The 23,963-nt window shown below is 39.9% G+C and overlaps 1 protein-coding gene across 1 annotated transcript in view; it reads right to left on the bottom strand.

The window, feature by feature from the left end:
• Window positions 1-241: 241 nt before the first annotated feature.
• The window catches only part of TMEM38B (transmembrane protein 38B), a 95,694-nt gene continuing 71,972 nt past the window's right edge, over window positions 242-23,963 (bottom strand). The window contains exon 6 of the mRNA XM_032418518.1: window positions 242-321. Within this exon, the coding sequence (XP_032274409.1) occupies window positions 265-321 (57 nt within the window). The 3' untranslated portion in view covers window positions 242-264. The remainder of the gene's footprint in view (window positions 322-23,963) is intronic.

Raw genomic sequence — 23,963 nt, 5'->3', positions numbered from 1 at the left:
AGTTTAATAGAAGCAAGTATCTTTGCATGTCTTTTTAGGAATTGATATTTTTTTTAAATGTGTTTTCAGTTTCTTATAAGAAATATATCTCAGAGGAAAGTGAATTTGCTTAGTCACAGTACATTACCATGCTTCTCTTGTGCAACAGAATTTTTCCATAAACCTTATATTGATTTTGTTCCATTATGAAGGACATATACACTCATCTTTATGAAGGAGATATACACTCATCCAAGACTGAGGCATTACCAAGAAAGAATTGCTTCAGGACTGATCAGAGTTTGGGCGAAGGGGTAGTAGAAGAGGGTGTCCTCCCAACTCCTTCACATTCCCAGGTGCAGATCGAAAGGAGAGAAAAGTAAAAAAAAAAAAAAAAAGAAAAAAGGAGAGAAAAGTTGCAACAGGTTATAAATGCAGAGATTATTAAATGACCGTGAGAGGGGCAGGACCACCTGGGGGAGTCTCTTAACATCTGTCAGAACCAAAGGCAGGAAGAGGCCTCCTTCCTTGAATATATTCCTAATCCCACAATCTTTCGGGGCCAGAAGGAACCTAAAGCCCAGGGAAGTCAAGCTCTCTCCCCAGCTGTGAGATAGTCTGCACTTAAATTGAGGTGCCTGACCTCCAAACTCAAGCCATTGCACGTGGCCACACAGGCTCTACACGACACCATCCAGAGAACTCCATTCACACAGCTACAGCCCTGGAGCTATGCACCGCGGCAGCCCTGATTTAAGAATTACATTTTTTAAAATGCTTGGAATTTTCTTTGGTCACTAATCCAAGGCAATTGCCTCTTTATTATAATATACTCTTTTCATTTTATGAAAATATCATCTTGACTAATTCATGTCTTCAATAATCCTTCTAAAGTTTTCTTCTTTTCCCTGAATTATCTATATATGCTCTGAAGTCAGTTGCATTAGTTCATTTTCATTTTCTCTTTCTTATTCTCTTCATGAGTTTGGCGATCATTGGTTATCCAACCCCTCATCAATATGTCATTTGCAAATACCCTCTCCCATTCAGTAGGCTGCCTTTTTGTTTTGTTGATGATTTCCTTCACTGTGCAAAAGCTTTTTACTTTGGTATAGTCCCAATAGTTTATTTTTGTTCTTGTTTCCTTTGCCTGAGGAGATCTACCTAAAAAAATGTTGCTATGGCCAATGTCAAAGAAACAACTGCCTATGTTTTTTTCTAGGATTTTTATGGTTTCAGGTCTCACATTTAGGTCTTTAATCCAATTTGAGTTTATTTTTCTGTATGGTATAATCAAGTTTCATTCTTCTGCATGTGGCTGACCAGTTTTCCCAGCAGCATTTATTGAAGAGACTGTCTTTTCCCCATTGTATATTCTTGCTTCCTTTGTCATAGATTAATTGACCATATAAGTATAGGATTTGTTTCTGGGCTCTCTATTCTGTTCCATTGAGCTATGTGTCTATTTCTGTGCCAGTACCACACTGTTTTGATTATTATAGCTTTGTAGTATATCTTAAAATCTGGGATTGTGATGCCTCCAGCTTTGTTCTTCTTTCTCAAGATTGCTTTAGCTATTTGGGGTCTTTGTGGTTCCATACAAATTTTAGGATTATTTGTTCTAGTTCTGTGAAATCATGTTGATACTTTTTTTTTCCTTTTTTTAATTAACATATAATGTATTATTTGTTTCAGAGGTACAGGTCTGTGATTCACCAGTCTTACACAATTCACAGCGCTCACCATAGCACATACCCTCCCCAATGTCCATCACTCAGCCACTGCATCCCTCCCACCCCCCACTCCAGCAACCCTCAGTTTGTTTCCTGAGATTAAGAGTCTCTTATATTTTGTCTCCCTCTTTGGTTTCATCTTGTTTCATTTTTCCCTCCCTTCCCCTATGATCCTCTGCCTTGTTTCTCAAATTCCTCATATCAGTGAGATCATATGATAATTGTCTTTCTCTGATTGACTTATTTCACTTAGCATGATACTTTTAAGGGTGAAAGGGGTTGAAATGTTTGTGCTCAGTCTGCTCTTGGACTGAAAGCTAAATAGAAGTTTTCCAACAATTAAAATAAAGGTTGAAAGCAGCTGGGAATATTAAGAATATTGTTTTAAGAAACTTTCCTGAAGTGCCCTAAAATGTTTTTATTCTAAAATTTAAAAATTTATATTTATATGTTCTAATTCTGGGTAGAGTTTATAAGAATTCTATGTTTATATATTCTGTAAGTTTTATAAATTTTTAAACATTTTATTTTTAAGCAATTTTGACATCCAACATGGGGTTCAAACCTATAACCCTGAGACCAAGAATTGTATACTCCACTGACTGCGCCAGCCAGGCACCCCAAATTCTATAAATTTATATTTATATACATTTTATCTCTTCATGATTTATATTTTATATATACTTTAAAACTCTATTTTTAAAGACTACTATGTATTTTTTCATAATGATAAAAGGATGTTTTAAGAGGGTGTTGGGAAAATATACTTATAAGAACGGTGGTTTAAAACTCTGTCCCTAGGGGTGCCTGGGTGGCTCAGTCATTAGGCATCTGCCTTCGGCTCAGGTCATGATCCCGGGGTCCTGGGATCAAGCCCTGCATCGGGCTCTCTGTTCACTGGGGGGCCTGATTCTCCCTCTCCCACTCCCCCTGCTTGTGTTCCCTCTCCCCCTGTCTCTCTCTCTGTCAAAATGAATAAATAAAATCTTTAAAAATAAATAAATAAATAAAACTCTGTCCCTAGGGCACTTGGGTGGATCAGTAGGTTAAGCGTCTGACCCTTGACTCTTGATTTCGGCTCAGGTGATGATCTCAGGCTTGTGAGATCGAGCCCCTCCCCACCCCCCCACCCCCCGTCGGGCTCCATGCCCAGCATGGAGCCTGCTTAAGATTCTCTCTCTCTCCCTCTCCCTCTACCCCTCTCCCTCCTCCCCACCCCAGTTGCTCTCTCTCTTTAAAAAACAAAACAAACAAAACAACTCTATCCCCCAAATTCTGTAACTATGTATGGTGACAGATGTTCACTAGACTTATTGTGGTCATTTTGCATTATATACAAATATTGAATCATTATGTTGTACACTGAAATTAATATAATGCTGTATGTCAACTATACCTCAATAAAATAAATTCAAAAATATAATAATAAAACTATGTCCCATTAAGATCTGAGGTCTGGCAGAGTTGGCTCAAGAATAAAAGAGGAGGTTGAGGGAACAGATTCCCAGTGTCCTTGCCATTTTTATCTATTTTATATATTTGGAATTTTGTATAAGATTTCATCTGGAAAATGATCACCATTGCCTTAAAAAATGAAACACATTATATTACAGACTTTATTTTTGGTTTATTTAGGTTTGCTGTGATTTATAAATAAGCTTTTTTATTTAACAATCATTGAAGAGTTGTCTGCCTTTAACAATCAGAATTTATTTTAGCTCTTAGAACAGCGCCTTCCTTGATTGCATCACAGGTTTCTCCTGCCACCTGGTGGCAACATATGTCTATTGCAGGGGCAATTTCTAAATTTAGTTGGCATGTGCTGAAGTTGCAAATACAACTTACTAAACAATGATTTGTAGAGGGCTTTTTTTTTTGAGTATAGTTGAAACACAATGTTAATTAGTTTCAGGTGTACAACATAGTGATTCAACTTCTCTTATTCCCCTGACCTATTCATTCCATAACTAGAAGCCTATATCTCCCCCCTCCCCTTCACACTTAGCTCATCCTCCAACCAACACCTTCTTCCCTCTGGCAACCATCAGTTTGTTCTCTGTATTATAGGTCTGATTCTGCTTTTTGTTTTTTATGTATTCATTTGTTTTGTTTTTCAGATTCCACATGTGAGTAAAATCATAATATTTGTCTTTTTCAATCTGACTTATTTTACTTAGCATAATGCCCTCTAGGTCCATCCACCTTGCAAATGGCAAGATCTCAACCTTTTTATGACTGTGTAATATTCCACTGTGTGTGTGTGTGTGTCTGTGTGTCACATCTTTTTTATCTATTCGTCTATCAATAAACACTTAGATTGCTTCTATATCTTGGCTATTGTAAATAATGCTGCAGTAAACACAGGGGTGAATATATCTTTAAAATTAGTGTTTTTGTTTTCTTTTGGTAAATTCCCAATAGTGGAATTATTGGATCATATAGTATTCTTATTTTTAATTTTTGGGGGAACCTCCATGCTATTTTCCACCATGGCTGCACCAATTTACATTCCCACCAACAGTGCATGAGGGTTCCTTTTCCTCCACATTCTTATCAACACTTGTTATTTCTTGTCTTTTTCATGCAATCTTGCCATTCTGACAGGTGTCAGGTGATATCTCACTGTGGTTTTGATTTGCATTTCCCTTATGATTAGTGATGCTGAGAACATCTTTTCATGTGTCTGTTGGCCATCTATGCAGAGGGTTTTTTTTTAACATCCATTATAAATTACAAGACAATTCTACATCCATTATCTCATTTTATCCTCCCACCAGCTTTGACAAGTGGATATTCATATTTTCTCCATTTTCCACAGAGGAAAAAGCAGCCTAAAAGCTAAGGAACTTACCTTAGGTGATAATCAAAAAATTATGAGATTGGGACTCACCCCCAAACTTGTAACAGTTATAAGAGAATGATGTGATTATCTAAAGAGTCCTAAATCTAGAGAGATATATGGGCTGGAAATACAAAATTGATAGCCATCTGAATAGAGGTGATATTTGAAGTTATAGATTGATAGACTTGGAGCCATGAAAATGACAAAAAGGGATTCCAGTACACAAACTAAGATCGTATGGCTTAGTAATGGCAGGTAAAAGGAAGATAAGGGAGCTCACACTCTTGGCAGTCTAAAGTCACAATCTGAAGGATGAGCAGGAAGAGGATGAGGAAGGAGAGGAGACATAATAGTTCTACTCTACACAGTCCAGATCAAACCTAAAATTCGAACTTGTTACGAGACACAGATGTGACACAAAAAATAATAAAGTATGACTATTCATAGCCTCTTTCCCTCCTTACCACTCAGTCCCAAAAGGATTCTTTCTTGCCCAATTATCTAATCAGTCCCTAGATGTTTTTGTGACTAGTGGGGTAATCAAGAAGAAAAATAATACAAGAAGAGGGAGAAGATATCAGGATTTAAAACAGAAAGGGAGGGTGCCTGGGTAGCTCAGTTGTTAAGCGTCTGCCTTCAGCTCAGGTCATGATCCCAGGGTCTGGGATCGAGCCCCCCATTGGGCTCCCTGCTCCGTGGGAAGCCTGCTTCTCCCTCTCCCCCTGCTTGTTTTCCCTCTCTTGCTGTGTCTCTCTCTGTCAAATAAATAAATAAAACCTTTAAAAAAAAAAAAAAAAAACAGAAAGGTAGAGAACTAAGGACAAGAGAAAAAGAATTAATACAGAGATGAAGAGACCTTACAGGCTGGGTTTAGAAGAGAATATTTTAGACTTTGGGATGGGAGAGAAATGAGACTTTGTTGTAGTTGGCTTGTATGAGAGATTAGTAGAGATAGAGAGAACAGAACTGGGCACAGCCTCAGATGGGTCATCAGGTAGAGATGAGCTGTCATAGAAGAAAGAGATTATAGAGCAAGTCACAAGTCCCAACAGATGAAAGAGGTAAGAAAGGGCCACAGGTCAAAACTCCTGAGAAAAAGCCCAAGACCAGTGTGATTCCAAGCCAACATCTATACCACCCATGACTGGCCTACAAGACAGAAACCAGAACCTCGGCATGCGTGGGTCCTGACCAGTAAATGCCAGAGAGAAAGGGCCACATGCCAGTGAATAAAGGAGACAAAAAAAAGACTGAAAAACACCTCTGGCATACTCAGGTGCAATAAGAGAGAACTCTGCCCAGGCTCAAGAGCCCACTCTGCCATTTTCTAACTGGTGACTTTGGAAAATTCCTCCCCTCTCTGGGCTTCCACACCATCCTCTAGATAGTGAGTGGATGTTGACCTCTAGGTGTGGGTAATCTCTGGGGGCTCTTCTGGCTTGGCCTGCCTCTGCCTCAGCATCCCATTTGGTTGCAGACACCCTACCTGTCTCCCTAGAGACAGAACAGGTGGGACTGAGGGAAGCAGATCTTCTTGTACTGCTGTGGCTGTTGCCGAGGGGATTTCCGACCCCCGACCCCCTTCTCACCACCGTGCCCTTCACAGTGGCTTCCCACCTGCCCTTGGGGCACAACCTCCAGCCACCCTCCTTCATACATTTGGCACCAAACACATTCGGCTTCCCCCTTGCTTGGCTCTGGGCCTCTCCCCCTGCCCCGTCCACCGTCCATATGGAATGTGCATGGCATCTGCCAAACACTTCTTGTTTATGTTTGTCAAAAGATTCTATGATGGAAAGTTCCCTTTCTCAGTAGATTCTATGATGGAAAAGTGCGAGTTCCTTCCTTCTCTGGTTCCTTAGACTCTCCTAGAATTCTGGAGCTGGATGGGCTTCTGATAATTAACTATTTGTCTTCCATTTCAGATTGTCATCTCTGTGAGGGCTCAGTAAATATTCATTAAATCGTTTATTAAATGATTTATTAAATTAATTAGTGAATGAATGGATGCATAATGCTAACAAATCCACAGACTTCTAGCGAACAGGCCTCTGCGCTCATCCACCCGCCTCACTCTCTACACTATGGCCATAAGGCCTCCTTGCTGTTCCACAAACATGTCCTGGCACCAAATCTTCTGAGACTTAGCCTCGGATATCTGGCCTGGCTCACACCCTCGCACACCTCAAAGCTTTGCTCCCATGTCACTCTCTCGGAGGCTTTCCCAGACAACCATATTTAAAATTTTCAACATGTCCCCCACCCCCAATCTTGAAACTCCCTATCTCTCTCTCCTCTTTATTTTTTCCATAGTATTTACCACTTTACAATATATGACATAATTTACTTATTTTATTTACTTTCTATCTCTTCCAGTAAGTTTCATGAGTAAAAGGGCTTGGATCTGTTTTATTCACTGCTATATGCCTTGTAGTTGGCAGTGAATTATTTGTTGAATGAAATCCCTGGTTCTCAAGTCGTTGGATTCCAGCATGGTGTCTCACCCAAGTAAACTAATTCAATAGCCAAAAATAATTCAGACCTTTTATTGTGTTCTTAAAAGCCGCTAAAGGAGGTGATAATCATAACCCAAGTGAGCCTTCTCAAAATTGTCTTTCCATCCTTTTGCATTTCTTAGATTCCAGCAGCTGTTTCCTCTAAAAACTTCACTTCCATGTCTCTTGGTGAACTTTCCCCAAGTGCCTTGTCCATGCGGGTTCTCCACTTTTCCTTCCTCATAGGCCAGCACCCCCCCTCCACCCCCCAGCCTCACCAAAATTCACTGCCACTACTTCTGCTTCTACCATCACGGAGCCACAGTAGGATGAGACTCTCCCTCACTCACTATGGAGGGAAATGGGCCAAATCCCCCAAGAAGCAAGGTTCTCTCACTCTGAGTGCTTTTCCTAAGGTAATTATAAGAAAGGAGTTTTTGGGTAGTAATTTTGTCCATTTGTTACAAATGCAACCTCAGAGAGCAAAGAGGTCAAGGGCCCCAGTATTTTCCCAAAGAGTCACTATATGTGTTTGTTAGCTGAGGCACGTGATATTGTTAACTTACCTATGACCACTTGGGGAGAGGTTAAAGATGTCCCTTCCCTCTAGTTTGAGAACCTTGGCCTTTGTGCAGAAGAGAGGCTAGAGGATTGGAGCATATGGGTGACTCTAGAAGAGAAACTGAGTCCCACCCTGACAGCCTCGCCCCCATACTCATGTGCTCAGCTCAGCTCCGAGAGGGAGGTCTTACCAGCTAGAGAAGCATATTCCAGGGAGCAGTCAGGCTACAGAGCTGTTGGTTCCAGGAACCTGATCATCTCAGCTGGTGGCCAAGACTCTGGAGTTAGAATAGGCATTTACCTGGAGAAAAACTCAAAGGGGACAGGAGCCTGGAGCTCTTGCCCTTGAATCAAGGGGACTAGAGAGCAAAGACCAGAATTACCCCCGAGCCATCGCTGGAGGGGAGAGAGAAGAGCTGGGACTGGAGGTGAGCCACGCCACCAGGATCTCCCCTAGCGGCAAGTGTTGTGCAGCGAAGGAGACATGGGGAGCAATGATGGGATCAGCCAGTAGGTCACAGTGGGGTCCCCCAGTCCCAGTCGGGCCTGAGGATCCTGACTCTAAGCATGTGATGCACATAGAGCAAAGCTGCTGGTAAAATTCCTCCCTTGGTCAGAATGGACACAAGATCTAGGAGCAGGAGGAAGCCTGCAATAAGGGCTATCAGAGGACATGGAGCAACCAGAAAATTCATTCACTCGACAAATGTTTACTGAGTGTCCACTACTGCCAGGTAGTCTTCCTCTTGGAGCTGACACCCTTCTATCTGGGAGGAATCACAACCATGGAAGGCCCCCAGCAGCCATTCTTGCCTGGCTCCTCCAAACACCCTTGATCCACACCTGTGGTTCACTCTTACAAACTTCAGGGAGTACAGTCTGTTTGCACGAGATACACATTTTAACCCCAGAAAAAGTTTAACAACCACACCAAAATCATAGTGCCTTGAAAAATAATTTTTAAAAAAATATGCCCATGCTGATTTTATTACTGGTATTTCCTAGAACTCTTAGCAGCCTACTCAGGATTCCAGGATTCCACAGAGCACAAGTTAAAGTCTTTGTCCTCAGTCAGGCTGACCTTCCAAAAAAAGAGGTGGGCACACTCTCTATCCCCCAAACAGCAGTAATGGTGAGATATATCAAAGTAGAGTGAGCCAGGCTTCATTATTGGAGCTCTGAGGCCTGAAATGGGCTCCCAGAGGGCCAAGTGGACTTGTAAATAGATGCAGTAAAAGAGTAAATAAATGAATTTGTGCGATTGGAGGGAAAAGCTCCAAAGCAGTTCTGGTGATGCAGAGACAACCATTTAAACGAGAGTGCCTGGGCATGCATCTCACCCAGCAGATGTAATGGCTTCATATACATTCATGAGCTTTGGTCTCCCAACTCTGCCTCTTTTTCAATCACAATCATAAAAGACAAAGGGAAAGTGAGAGGGGAGAGAAAGATAGATAAACTTCAAGGGTCCGAACTGCAAACACAACCTACAGTTTGTAAATTGCTTGGAGACCTTTGGAGGGAGAATCAAGGAAATGAAAAGTAGAACGTACAGGAATATTACTGTTTAGGGGAAAGTCCCTGCTCTGGGCATAAAATCTTGTCTGGAGAATGGTTGAGCGGCACAATACTGACTAAACGTGAGATTGCTTTGTATAAAGACGTGCTTTGTTCTTTACTCTGCATTCTTCTGCCTGTCTCCTGTGGCCACCTCCAAGGTCATTTCCTTGTGGAAACTCCAAGGCTCTATGATTTTAGTTATATTAAAACCAAGAGCCCAGGAGTCCTGGCTATGTTTTTTGGCCTCTGCTACCTGCCGCCCCTCCCAGGTGGATCCTCTGAGAATCCAACCTGCCACAAAGTCAGGTGGCCTCACAGCTCGGACGCCGCAGACGCCAGTGTCGGAGTTTGTGCTTAAATACCAGCTCAGCCACTTTTTGTGTAACCTGCACCCCCTTCCAGGAAGGACTTAAAGTCATCCGCTGCAAAAAGGCTTTTCAATTGTGTGTACTTGTGCACGTGTTGCCTAGTAATTTGAATAGGGGGATTTATTGTTTCTAGAAATAAACATAAACGCACAAACACACACACAAGGTGAGGGAATTGGCTGCCAGTAACTTGAGGTCAAGCTATTGTTGCATGCTGGGGTCTTGTGTCCTCAAAGGCAAGTGCATGTTGCTAACTTCAGCTGGGAGGAATGCAGCAGTGCAGCCCCAAAGAATGAAAGATCACAGGCCAGCTTCTGTTTTCCACACCGGGCTGGGTTTAGACCAAAGGCAGCCGAGCGCCAAGCAGCCAGCTCAGCTGGGTCACGGGGCCCTGCTGCCCCTTCCCTGTGAGTGAGACTGACCCCAGGCCCCGGCAAGCTGTTAGGGGGCTCCGCGCTGCCGGAGGAGCAGCTCTTCAGAAGGGATGAGAGACGAAGGTCGTACCCATTCGTGTTTAGCCCTGGCCTCTCGGTGGCTCTGAGAATCCTTGGCCCAGGGCCAGCTTGGATAATTACATTTCACCTGCCCAAACCCTTCCATGGTTTCCCCCGAGAGATGTATTCCTCTTCCACGGCTGCCGTGATCCAGAACATAAATACTCTCTCAAAGGCAGTATTCTGTGCCTGGGAAGCTGAGGTTTTGTTCCTTCAAAGGAAAATTCTCTGTAACAATGCACTTACTTTCATTCCTTCATTCCATCAGCAAACATTTATTAAGCATCTACTTAATGAGTCCTAAGCACTGTGCTGAGTGCTGGGTGTGCAAAGAGGAATAAGAGGATATATTTTGGGGCCCTTAAGAAGTTCACAGTCTAGTAGGAAAACCATCAATAGGAGTAGTAAATGCTTTTGAAAATGGAGAATGACTGGTGAAATGAAAAAGAGAGATTCTAAATCTCCTTAGAAGAGTCAAAGAAGGTTCCAGGACCAGTGAGGTTAAAGCTGAACTTTTAAATAGAACCTCAATGAGCAGATAATGAAGAAGAACATGCAAGGCAGGGGACAAATACATATGCAGAGCAAAGAGCTTGGAGTTGACAGAATAGAAGGTAAGGTGGCTGGAGTATACGGTATGAGAGAAATGGGCAGGAAGGACAGGCTGGAAATGTAATCTCTGGTTAAGCTGTGAAGAGCCTGGAATAGCATGGTAAGGAACTTAATCTATAGCATCTGAAGATTTTCAAGATGTGGAATAAGATCATACTTTACTACAGTCCCTCTATGGCAGTGTGGAGAGAAGAACTGGGAAACTAAAGAAAAAGAGGCGAGAACAAAAATGTGGCTCTGTCATTCTAAAGCAATGAGAAGTAGTGGGAGTTGAATGAAGGCAGAGGCGGTGGGAGAGACGAGCAGACAGATACACACTCTCGGGAAAGGAAATCAACAGGTTCTTAGAGCCGGTCTGGATGACACGTGAGAGAACAGAAGGATCCAGAAGAGTGGGCGCATAGATGGACTATTAAGCAAGATGTCACGGGAGGCAGAGTAGGGGCAGGAAGGGCTCAGGTAGAGATTACAGAAGGTACTGGAAGTGAAGGCCCAGGCTCATTAACTTCCACAAGTTCTCTGCAATGACTGCAGGATGAGTTTTGTCAACAGATTTACCTCTGGTAGCTTATGCCAGTGGTCCCCAAATCTGAGCTTAAGAATCACCTAGAGTGCTTGTTAAAACAGATTCCTGGTTTTCAGATTTAGTAGGTCTAGTTTACCTAACCCAAGAATTTGTATTTCTAGCAAGTTCCCTGTGATGCTGACATGACTGACCTGGGGTCCACAATATAAGAATCTCTGCTCTAGACTTTTTTGGGGGCTATTCTCCTATTTGGTCTGATACTTTCTCTGAGAGGGTAACTAAAAGGGCTGATGCAGGTGGAAATGATCAAAGATGTTCCCTATTACCAGCAGAATTTCAAGGGTTCAGTTCTAACCATTAAGAACAAGTGTTTGAATTTGGTGGCTGCTTAGTATCTCATTTTTTCTTACTCAAATGATAGGTTTTAAAAAAACTTAGCTTATAATAATAGGTAGCCTATTTTTCGAGGGCCTACTATATGCCAGCCTTCATGATATGCATCTTCTATGCATTGTCTCATTTAGCTCTATCAATAACTCTGTGGAGGTGAGTACTATTATAATCCCCATTTCTCAATTGAGGAAACTGAGGCACTGAGTGGTTAAAATCAGCCCAAGATCAAGTTGCCATTAAATGGCAGATTTACTTCAATCTGTGCTCAAATACTAGCATATATATTGTCTCCTTTACTATCCTGTATTTTGTTCCATGAAATAGGCTAGCTTACTCCAAGACCAGAATCTTCCATATCCTGTCATTAACCTACAGTGGTTTCCTGAATCTGTTTTCAAAAATCTGCCAGCATAGATGTAGTATAATAATCATGTTTCAGCTTCTTAATAACCCTTGTGCATTGAACAATCAAGAGAATGGAAGGGTCAAGTGGAAGGCAATGCCCTGTAGTGCTATGAATGTGTTTGAGGACTTTCTGTGAAAACGCCTGGGGGATACACAGGCATTCTTAGCATATTACAGTGTAAGAGCCTCACAACATCTGTTCCAACAACATCTCTAGACAGTACATGCAGTATCATCCTTAAAAGACAATTTTCAGAAAGCCCTAAACAATTAAGATTTTTTTGGCTACCTCCAAATAAAGCAAACAGAGCAAGTAATTCATGCAAGTTTTCCATAAAGAATCTATTGGTTATTTAAAATCTAGTAGTTATTTAGCCTCTAGGTTACATGCCTAAACTGTGAGACAGAATGTGTCCTATGAAACCACAGGACATCAGAAATTCTGACCGGTGTCCCAGCATTATTCTAAGGTAAATTCCTAAAAGCTAGGGAGTATGAATATTATGGCTGATTAAAGAAGCCAAAGGTAGCAGGACAACTCTCTTTTAAGGAGAGTAAGCTCTTTGAAGAGCACAGATGAGTGCCCGTCTGGAAAAGACAATGTTAAAAGAAAATTTCAGGAGGACCATCCTCAAACTATCCCAGAGCCATGCCTGACTCAAACACTCCCAGACCCACCAGCAGGGGTGACCTGGGATTAAGTCTTGCAGTCAAGGGCAAAGAATCTTCAAGGCAGACCCTCACATGTAAGCCTTCTCCCAAATCCCTGTCCATACTACTGGTCTTTAATATCACCACTAGAGCTTGGACTTAAAATCTTATTTCTTGGCTCGGGTCCTAAAATGCCACCCTCTTGGAGGCCCTTTTCCCAGAGTCTACCATCAATTAACACTTCCACCACCAAAACCATCTCCACACCTGCAGCTGGATAACGCCTTACTTCAAATTAGCCAGAAGAGTTCAGAGAGAATGCTGCCTTCTGCCTGAATTCTAGCAAACTCTTGGCTTTAGCTCCTGCTACCCTGTTCCAGACACACATCCCTATCCCTTGGAAATAGAGGCTATATATCCGACATTGCTAGTCCTCACAAATTGATTTCCTCTTCTTCCTGGGCTCATAGCCCAGTTTCTCTTGCAGTGAGATGTGGCCATATGATTCAGTTCTACCAAAGGAAAGTAAGAAATGGTATTCCAGGTCTGGCCCATAAAAACCTTGGATGTGCCTCTTTCCTCTTCCAGTGGCTGGGTATTAATTTCCAGGGCAAAGTTGGAAGCCATGTATTAAAGATGGCAGAGTTTATCAACCTGGATCACTGAATGTCTGTGCAGAACATAGTTCCACCACCTGAAGGTATTAGACGGCTCATGTGAGTGAAAATAAACTTGACTGTATTTGAGCCATTATATATTCTGGGAACTTTGGTTACTGCAGTTGCCTATCCAACTAATACAAGTGGATCAAGTACCAATCCACTAATACCCTTTAGAGAATCTTCCACAAGGACCTTTCTCACTGATGAGTTAACCTCTCTGGCCACGTGCTCAGTCCCAATTTGCAGGTTTTTCCTACCATGTATGGCTGAGATCCCAGCATCTTATCTGCCAATCCCATCAAGGAAGCACATGCGGTACCTTATGGTTCAAGGATGGAAAAAAGCCTAGATTTATGGCAAGGAAATAGGGGATTATACACATACATGCACAGCCCTGAACCTATTTCTCCCAGTCTACTCATCCAGAGATGGCTTGACTGGCATCCCTCAGCAAGGAAGAATCTAAGTCTTTAACTTCAGTGTCCCTCTATGAAAGATGAGAGGATCCAAAAGAACGCCAATATATATCACTGACTTCCCTTACTTTCCTGGAATAGATTCTTTTAATTGGTTCTTGTGATAGTAGATGTGAAAAGTGCTTTCCTTAGGGTAATTGGGAAATCCTGAAACCAGATAAAACTTCAATTAATCCAGTTTAAAAACATTGTTAGCGTGCCAATGCTTATGAGACTTAGAACTTGAGCCCCTGAAACAGCACAGGGAAGAGATGAGACACAAGAAACATAGGGAACATGGTAAAACCAGTGAATTAGCATGAGCATGGGCCCATGCCTGCACTTCATTTGCTGTGAGGGGGAATTCTTTGATTAGAAGCAATGCTTTTTGGGATATTATAATGGTAGGTAGGTAGGTAAGTAGGTAGGCAGATAGATAGATAGATAGATAGATAGATAGATAGATAGACAGACAGACAGATAGATAGGTAGGTTCTGTAAGCCCAAGAATGATAGCTTTGGCAGAGGCATTGTGTATAGGGAAGTCAAATCTGTGTCCAAAGTGTCAATTCCAGTAAGAACAAAGCAATTCCCCTTCCATGTTAGAAGCAGTCCAATGTAATCATACTGGTACCATATTGAGGGCTCAGTGTTGGTCTCTATTGCTGGTAGACTAGGCATCAGCAGCAGCTGTAGCCAGGTTGGCCTTGGTGAGTAGATGTCCATTTGTTGACAGTAGATTCATAACCTCCATATAAGTTAAGATCAGTCTTTCCATTTTTGCAAAAAGAAATTATTGAAATCTGAATCTATAGATTGCTTTGGGACATACTGCCATCTTAACAATATTGTCTTCTAATGCATGAACATGGGATATCTTTCCATTTATTTGGTTCTCCTTTCATTTCTTTCAGCAATGTTTTGTACTTTCTTAAATTTGCTGAAATTTGTTTTGTGGCCTAACATATGATCTATCCTGGAGAATATTACATGTACACTTGAGAGGAATGTGTATTCTGTTGCTGTCAGATGGAATATTCTGTATACGTCTGTTAGGTCCATTTGGTCTATGGTGTTCTTCAGATCCACTGTTTTCTTACTGATTTTCTGTCTGGATGATCTATGCATTGTTGAAAGTGGAAGACTGAAGTTCCCTACTATTATTGTATTGTCCATTTCTCCCTTCAGATCTATTAGCATTTGCTTAATATATTTAGGTGCTCCAATGTTGAGTTCATATATATTTACAATTGTTGTATCTTCTCGATATATTGACCTCTTTATCATTATATGATGATCTTGTCTCTTGTTACTGTTTTTGGCTTAAAGTCTGTTTTGTCTGATATATAGCTAGCCTTGCTCTCTCTTGGTTTCCACTTACATGGAATATCTTTATCTCTTTTAGCCTATGTGTATCCTTAAAACTTAAGTGAGTCTCCTGTAGAAAGGATATAGTTGGGTCTTGTTTTTTAATCCATCCAGCCACTCCATGACTTTACACTGGAGAATTTAATCCATTTATACTTAGAATAATTGTTGATAGGTAAGGACTTATTAATGACATCTTATTATTTTCTGGCTGTTTTGTAGTTCCCTTATTCTTCTCCTTCTGCCTTCTTTTGTGAACTAATGATTTTTCTTATTGGCATGCTTTGATTCTCTTCTCTTTATCTTTTGTGTATCTACTGTAGGTTTTTGCTTTGTGGTTACCATGAGGTTTACATAAAACATTTTATAGATATAACAGCCTATTTTATGTTGATAATAACTTACGTTCAGGGCGCCTGGGTGGCTTAGTCGGTTAAGCGACTGCCTTCGGCTCAGGTCATGATCCTGGAGTCCCTGGATCGAGTCCCGCATCAGGCTCCCTGCTCGGCGGGGAGTCTGCTTCTCCCTCTGACCCTCCCCCCTCTCATGTGCTCTCTCTCATTCTCTCTCTCTCAAATAAATAAATAAAATCTTTAAAAAAAAAAAAAAAAAAAACTTACGTTCAATTACGTACAAAAACGCTACCCTTTTACTCCTCACCTTTTATGTTATCAATGTCACAATTTACCTCTTTTTATATTGTGTATTCAAAACAAATTATTCTAACTAGTTATTTTTAATACTATTGTTCTTTAACATCTATACTAACATGATTAACATACCACAGTATTATAGTATTAGAGTACTCTGATTTTGACTACATACTTATCCTTACAAATCCTTCTCACACTTTTCAAAAAAACTACAGAGTGGGGGAACAATTCCTAACTCATTCTACGAGGCCTGGATTACCCTAATACCAAAGCTAGACCACAACACTATGGGGGCGGGGGGGCACCAACTACAGACCAATATCCCTTAGGAACTTTGATGCAAAAATCCTTAACAAAACACTCCCAAACCAAATTCAACAGCATATTAAAATGATTATACAGCATTACCAACTGAGATTTATTCTCAGAATGCAAGGATGGCCCAACATATGAAAATTGATCAATTTAATACACCACATTAACAGAAGGAAGGGGAAAAAAAACACATAATCATCTCAATAGACACAGAAAAAGCACTTGACTAAATTCAACACATTTTTTTTTTAAGATGTTATTTAATTAGAGCACGCATGCATGTGTGAGCAAGAAGGGAGCAGAGGGAGAGAGAGAAGGACAGTGGGGGTTAGGAGAGGGACAGGCAGACTCTGTGCTGAGCACAGAGCCAACTCAGGGCTCCATCCCAGGACCCTGAGATCATGACCTGAACTGAAATCAAGAGTTGGATGCTTAACCGACTGAGCCACCTAGGCGCCCCTAACACCTTTTCATGACAAAAATATTCAATAAACTAGGATTAGAAGGAAACTACCTCAACAAAATAAAAGCCATATATAAAACCCACAGAGATCATGCTCCATGATGAAAGACTAAAAGCTTTTCCTCAAAGATCAGGAACAAGACAAAGATGCCCACTTCTATTCAACATAGTACTGGAAGCCCTAGCAAAACCAATTAGGCAAGAAAAAGAAAAGGCATTCAAATTGGAAAGAATGAAGTAAAATTATCTCTGTTCTCAGGTGATCTTAAATGTAGAAAACCTTAAATATTGCACACAAAAAAACATTAAAAATAATAAATGAATTCATCTAAGTAGCAGAATACAAAGTAAACACACAAAAATCAAATAGCATTTCTATACATTAACAATGAACAATCTGAAAAGGAAATTATGAAAACAATTCCATTTACAATAGCATGAAAAAGAGTAAAATACTTAGGAACTAACCATGAAGTTGAAAGACTTCACAATAAAAACTACAATATATTGCTGAAAGAAGTGAAAGAAGACATAAATAAATGGAAACATATCTCATGTTCACGGATTGGAAGTCTTACTATCGTTAATTAAGATGGCAACACTACCTAAAATGATCTAAAGACTCAGTGCAATCCCTATCAAAATCCCAATGGCTTTTTTGCAGGAAAACCCATCCTAAAGTTTATATGGAAGCTCAAGCAACCCCAAACAGCTAAAAGAATCTTGAAAAAGAACAAACCTGGGACACACACTTTGTAACTTCAAAACTTCCTACGAAGTTACAATAATTAAAATAGAGTGGTATTCATTAATAAAAGAAAGGATAAGAACCATATCATCCTCAGGGTGCCTGGGTGGCACAGTCAGTTAGGCGTCTGCCTTCAGCTCAGGTCATGATCTTGGGGTCCCGCGATTGAGCCTCGTGTCACGCTCCCTGCTCAGTGAGGAGTCTGCTTCTCCCTCTCCCTCTACCCCTCCTGCTTGTGTTCACTCGCTCTCTCTCTCAAATAAAAATAAAATCTTTAAAATAAAAGAACCATATGATCCTCTCAGTAGATTCAGAAAAAGCATTTCACAAAATACAGCATCCCTTCTTGATGAAAACCCTCAACAAAGTAGGGATAGAAGGAACATACCTTTATATCATAAAGGCCATACACGAAAACCCCACAGCTAATATCATCCTCAATGGAGAAAAACTGAGAGCTTTTCCCTTAAGGTCAGGAACAGGGATGTCCACTCTCACCACTATTGTTCAACATAGCCCTGGAAGTCCTAGCCTCAGCAATCAGACAACAAAAAGAAATAAAAGGCATCCAAATCAGCAAGGAAGAAGTCAAACTCTCACTCTTCGCAGATGACATGATACTGTACGTAGAAAACCTGAAAGACTCCACCAAAAAATTGCTAGAACTAATACATGAATTCAGCAGTCACAGGATATAAAATCAACATACAGAAACCAGTTGCATTTCTACACACCAATAATGAAGCAGCAGAAAAAGAAATCAAGGAATCAATCCCATTTACAATTGCACCAAAAACCATAAGATACCTAGGAATAAACCTAACCAAAGAGGTAAAAGATCTGTACTCTGGAAACTATTGATCACTTATAAAAGAAATTGAAGACACAAAGAAATAGAAAAGCTTCCAAATGGATTGGAAGAATATTGTTAAAATGTCTGTACAACCCAAAGCATTCTACACATTCAAAGCAATCTCTATCAAAATACCACCAGCGTTTTTCACAAAGCTAGAACAAACAATTCTAAAATTTGAACGGAACCAGAAAAGACCCTAAATAGCCTAAGTAATGTCAAAAAACAAAAGCAAAGTGGAAGGCATCACAATTCCAGACTCAAGCTATATTACAATCATCAATTACTGTAATCATCAAGACAGTATGTACTAGCACAAAAATGGACACACAGATCAATGGAACAGAACAGAGAACCCCGAAATGGACCCACAACTATATGGTCAACTAATCTTCAACAAAGCTAAAAAGAATATCCAATGGAAAAGAGACAGTCTCTTCAATAAATGGTTTTGGGAGAACTGGACAGCGACATGCAGAAGAATGAAACTGGACCACTTTCTTACACCATACACAAAAATAAATTCAAAATGGAAGCAAGACCTAAATGTAAGACAGAAAGCCATCAAAATCCTAGAGGAGAACACAGGCAGTAACCTCTTTGACATCGGCCAGAGCAACTTCTTACTAGACACATCTCTGGAGGCAAGGGAAAAAAAAGCAAAAATGAACTACTGGAACTTCGTCAAGATAAAAAGCTTCTGCACAGCAAAAGAAACAATCAACAGAACTATAAGACAGCCTATGGAATGGAAGAAGATATTTGCAAATATCTGATAAAGGGTTAGTATCCAAAATCTATAAAGAACTTATCAAACTCAACACCCAAAAAACAAATCCAGTTAAGAAATGGGCAGAAGACATGAATAGACACTTTTCCAAAGAAGACATCCAGATGGCTAACAGACACATGAAAAGATGCTCAATATCACTCATCATCAGGACAATACAAATCAAAACCACGATGAGATACCACTTCACACCTGTCAGAATGGCTAAAATTAACAACACAGGAAACCACAGATGTTGGCGAGGATGCGGGAAAAGGGGAAATTTCATGCACTCTTGGTGGGAATGCAAACTGGTGCAGCCACTCTGTGTAACAGTATGGAGTTTCCTCAAGTTAAAAATAGAACTACCCTACAACCCAGCAATGGCACTACTAGGTATTTACCCAAAGGATACAAAAATAAAGATTCAAATGCACCCTGATGTTTATAACAGCATTATCAACAATAGCCAAACTATGGAAAGAGCCCATAAGCGTCCATCGACAGATAAATGGATAAAGAAGAGGTAGTATGTATGTATGTATGTATTATATATATATATACATACATACACACACACAATGGAGTATTACTCAGCCATCAAAAAGAATGAAATCCTGCCGTTTGCAATGACGTGGATGGAACTAGAGTGTATTATGCTAAGTGAAATAAGTCAGTCAAAGAAAGATAACTACCATATGATTTCACTCATATGTGGAATTTAAGAAACAAAACAGATGAACATAGGGGAAGGGAAGGAAAAATAAAATAAGATAAAAACAGAGAGAGAGGTAAATCAGAAGAGACTATTAACTACAGAGAACAATGTAAGGGTTGCGGGAGGGGGGTGGGTGGGACATGGACTAAATGGATGATGGGTATTAAGGGGGGTACTTGTTGTGATGAGCACTGGGTATTATATGTAAATGATGAATCACTAAACTCTACTCCTGGAACCAATACTACACTATATGTTAACTAACTTGAATTTAAATAAAAACTTAGGGAAAAAAACTAAATAAATAAATAAAATAATAAATACCTCTAAGTATATTTTTTTAAAGATTTATTTATTTGAGAAAGAAAGAGAGACCGGGAGAGAGAGATAGCACAGGAGGGAGGAGCAGAGAAAGTTTTAAGCAGACTCTGTGTTGAGCACAGAGCCCAACGCGGGGCTCAATCACACAGCCCTGAGATCACGACCTGAGCCGAAACCAAGACTCAGATGCCTAAGCAACTGCACCACCCAGGCACCATACTGTAAATATTTTTTAAAAAATCTTCACCTAGCCCCCCCAAAAAAACTATGGTACTGGCATGAAGACAAACATACAGATCAATTGGATAGAAGAGAGAGCCCCAAAATAAAACTTCACATATATTTTTGGCAAGGGTGCTAAGACCATTAAATGGGGAAAGGACAATCTTTTCAACCTAAATGGCCACATGCAAAAGAAAAAAGCTGTACCCTTTCCTAATACTGTATACTCAAAATAGATCAAAGACCTAAATATAACACCTAAAACTGTAACATTCTTAGAAGAAAACAGAGGGCAAAAACTTCATGACACTGGATTTGGCAATGATTTCTTAGATATGATACCAAAGGCAAAGGTAACAAAAGAAAAAAGAAACAAATTGGGCTTTGTGATTATTTAAAAACTGTGTGCATCAAAAGACAATAGCAACAGAATGGGATAAAATATTTGCAGGTCATATACCAAATAAAGGATTAACATCCAGAATATGGAGAGAATTCCTAAAACTCAATGAAGAAAAAAAATTCAATGGACAAAGGACTTGAATAGGTATTTCTCCAAAGGAGGTTTTCAAATGGTCAATAAGCTCATGAAAAGATTCTCAACATCACTAGTCATTTGGGAAATGCAAATCAAAAGTACAATGAGATATCACCTCACACTGGTTATAAAAAAAAAAAAATTAAAAACAGAAAATAGTAGGTGTTGGAGAGGATGTGGAAAAACTGGAACCCTTATGCACCACTATCAGGAATATAAAATGGTACAGCTGCTGTGGAAAACAGTATGGCAGATCCTCATAAAACTAAAAATAGAACTACCATATGATCCAGCAATTTCATTTCTGGGTATATACCTAAAAGAATTAAGAGCAGGGTCTCAAAGAGATATCTATACACCCATGTTCATAGTAGCATTATTTACAATAGTGAAAATGTGAAAGAAACCAAAGTGTCCACTGAGAGATGAATGGATAAACACAATGTGGTATATGCACCCAATGGAATATTATTCAGCCTTTAAAAGGACAGAAATGTTAAAATATGCTTCAACATGGATGAATCTGGAGGACATTATGCTAAGTAAAATAAACCAGTCACAAAAAGATACATACTGTATGATTCCACCTATATAAGGTAGAGTAGTCAAAACCATAGAGACATAAAGTAGACTGGTGGTTGCCAGAGGCTGGGGAAGGGGGAAATAGGGAGTTATTGCTTAATGGATACAGAGTTTTGGTTATATAAGATTAAAAGTTATGGATATGAATGGTTGTGACAGTTGCACAACATTTTAGATCGATTTAATACCACTGAACTGTATAATTAAAAAGGGTTAAAATGGTAAATATTATGTTTCACTTATTTTACACAGTAAAAAAATGAGAGAGTTCCAATTTCTAGTTCCACATGTAAGGAGCTTGGAAGTCACCATTCTGTCCTAACAAGGAAAAGCTGAACAAAAATTAACGCTTCTTGGATCCATAAGAAAGGAGAAGACAAAGAATAAACCACTGCCCCCAAGATCGCAGAAATAAACAGGCAAATAGAGGGAGTCACAGTTTACCAGAGCAGAGACTCACCAGTAGAAACTGCCAAAAAATCAGTGCTAGGTAGGAAAACCTAAACCGTACTTGATGAATTGCTGAAGGCTCAGTGTGGACAACTCTGAGAGTTAAAAACTTCAGGGGGACCCAATCATAAGTGGGCCCCAACAATATTGTGAGACTTACCTGCAGAAGCTCAACTAGATTCCCACAGTAAATATAGGAGAAAAATCTCCTTGAGCTTCCAGCAGGGGAAAAGAACCATTTTGAAATAAGTCAGAGAACTCTGTTCTTAACAAGGCCTGCCCTAAGGAGTATCTAGTTAACCAGAGCCTGAACTGCTGGGATATTATCAGAGCCTAACTGATCTGAAGAAGGGAAATACCTAACATCAGCCCATGCCAGCCATTCTGTCTCATTTAAAGGGGCAGGAAAACAAAACAAAACAAAACAACCTGAAACACTTGTGATGCTCACAGTCCAGAGGCAGAGGCTCAGTGAAAGACGGAGACCTAATCACAAGGCTATAAAATGCCTCCCGTCTCCCCACAGCTCACCATCGTATTACTAAAGACCTATTTCCAGTAGTTTCTTCCTCCTGATACATCATGTCTCACTATCAAGAAAAAATTAGACAAAAGTCAAAACACAATTTGAAGAGACAGAGCAAGCATCAGAACCAAACATGGCAGGGATGTTGGAATTCTAGGCCAGAATTTAAAATAACTGTGATTAATATGCTAAGGGCTATTATAACGGATAAAGCAGACAGCATGCAAGAATAGATGGGGGCAAGCAGTGTAAGCAGGAAGACGGAAATCATAAATGAGAACCAGAAGAAATGCTAGGGATCAAAAACACTAACAGAAATGAAGAATGCCTTTGACGAGCTTTTTTAGTAGAATGGGCATGACTGAGGAAAGAATCTCTGAGCTAGAGGACGTATCAATAAATCCCTGGAAACCAAAAAGCAAAGAGAATAAAGACTGAAAAAAGGAACAGAATAGTCAAATACTGTGGGAATACCACAAAAAGTATAACATACATGTATACAAACACCAGAAGAATAGAGAGGGAAAGAAACAGAAGAAAAATCTGAAATGATGATGACTGAGAATTTCACCCCCAAACCAATGTTAGACAACAAACCAGAGATCCAGGAAGGTCAGAGAACATCAAGCCAGATAAATACCACCCCCCCTCCCCAAAAAACAACCTACAAGCAAGCATATCATTTTCAAATTACAGAAAATCAAAGACAAAGAATCCTGAAAGAAACCAGAGTGGGAGAAAAACACCTTACTTGTAAGAGGAACAAAGATAAGAATTATATCCAATTTCTCATAAAGTATGGAAGCAAGAATGGAATGAAATATTTAAATGCTGAGAGAAAAAAACCAACAACCTGGACTTCTGCACCCTGCAAAATTATTCTTCAAAAGTGAAAGAGAAATAATTTCTCAGATAAACGAACATTGAGGGAATCTGTTACCAGTAGATTTGCCTTGCAAGAAATGTTAAAAGAACTTCTTTAGAGAGAAAGAAAGAAAATAGGTCAGAACTCAGATCCACATGAAGAAAGGAAGAGCATTCAAGAAGGAATAAGTGAAAGGGGCACCTGGGTGGCTCAACTGGTTGAGCAACCAACTCTTAGTTTCTGTTCAGGTTGTGATCTCAGGGTTGTGAGACTGAGCCCCGGGGCATCAAGCCCCACATCAGGCTCGGAGCTGGGGGTGGAGCCTGCTTAAGATTCTCTCTCTCTCTAAAATAAAAAAAAAAGAAGTGAAAGTAAAATGAAAAAATAACAACAATTGTTTTTTAAATCCCAATTTAAAAAATCTCAAAAGACCTCAAGCAAGTTATTTTTGTGGAAGTTGACAATTCCAAAATTGATATAGAAGCAAAGGGGGCCAAGGATAGACAAGAAAACTTTGAAGAAGGAAAAGATCAAAGTGGGAGGATTTATTCTACTGGATATGAAGATTTATCCAGCTACCATAGTTAACATAATCAATATATAGTATACATGCAATATAGCATAAGGATAGACAAAGAAAACAATGCAACAGAGTCCTGAACATTTTAATGCATATATGTCCAATTTATGACAAAGTGGCACTTTTCAATAAATGATGGTGCATGAACTGGATATCCATATAGACAAAGAAAAAAAAGGAAAATTGACCCCATGTTCACACCATACAAAAATAATAAATTCCAGGTGGAATTTTAGAATCTTTTTTTTTTTTTTTT

Source organism: Phoca vitulina, unplaced genomic scaffold (assembly GCF_004348235.1).
Source record: "Phoca vitulina isolate PV1807 unplaced genomic scaffold, GSC_HSeal_1.0 scaffold21, whole genome shotgun sequence".
Taxonomy (NCBI): domain Eukaryota; kingdom Metazoa; phylum Chordata; class Mammalia; order Carnivora; family Phocidae; genus Phoca; species Phoca vitulina.
This window is presented reverse-complemented; position numbering and strand designations above follow the sequence as displayed.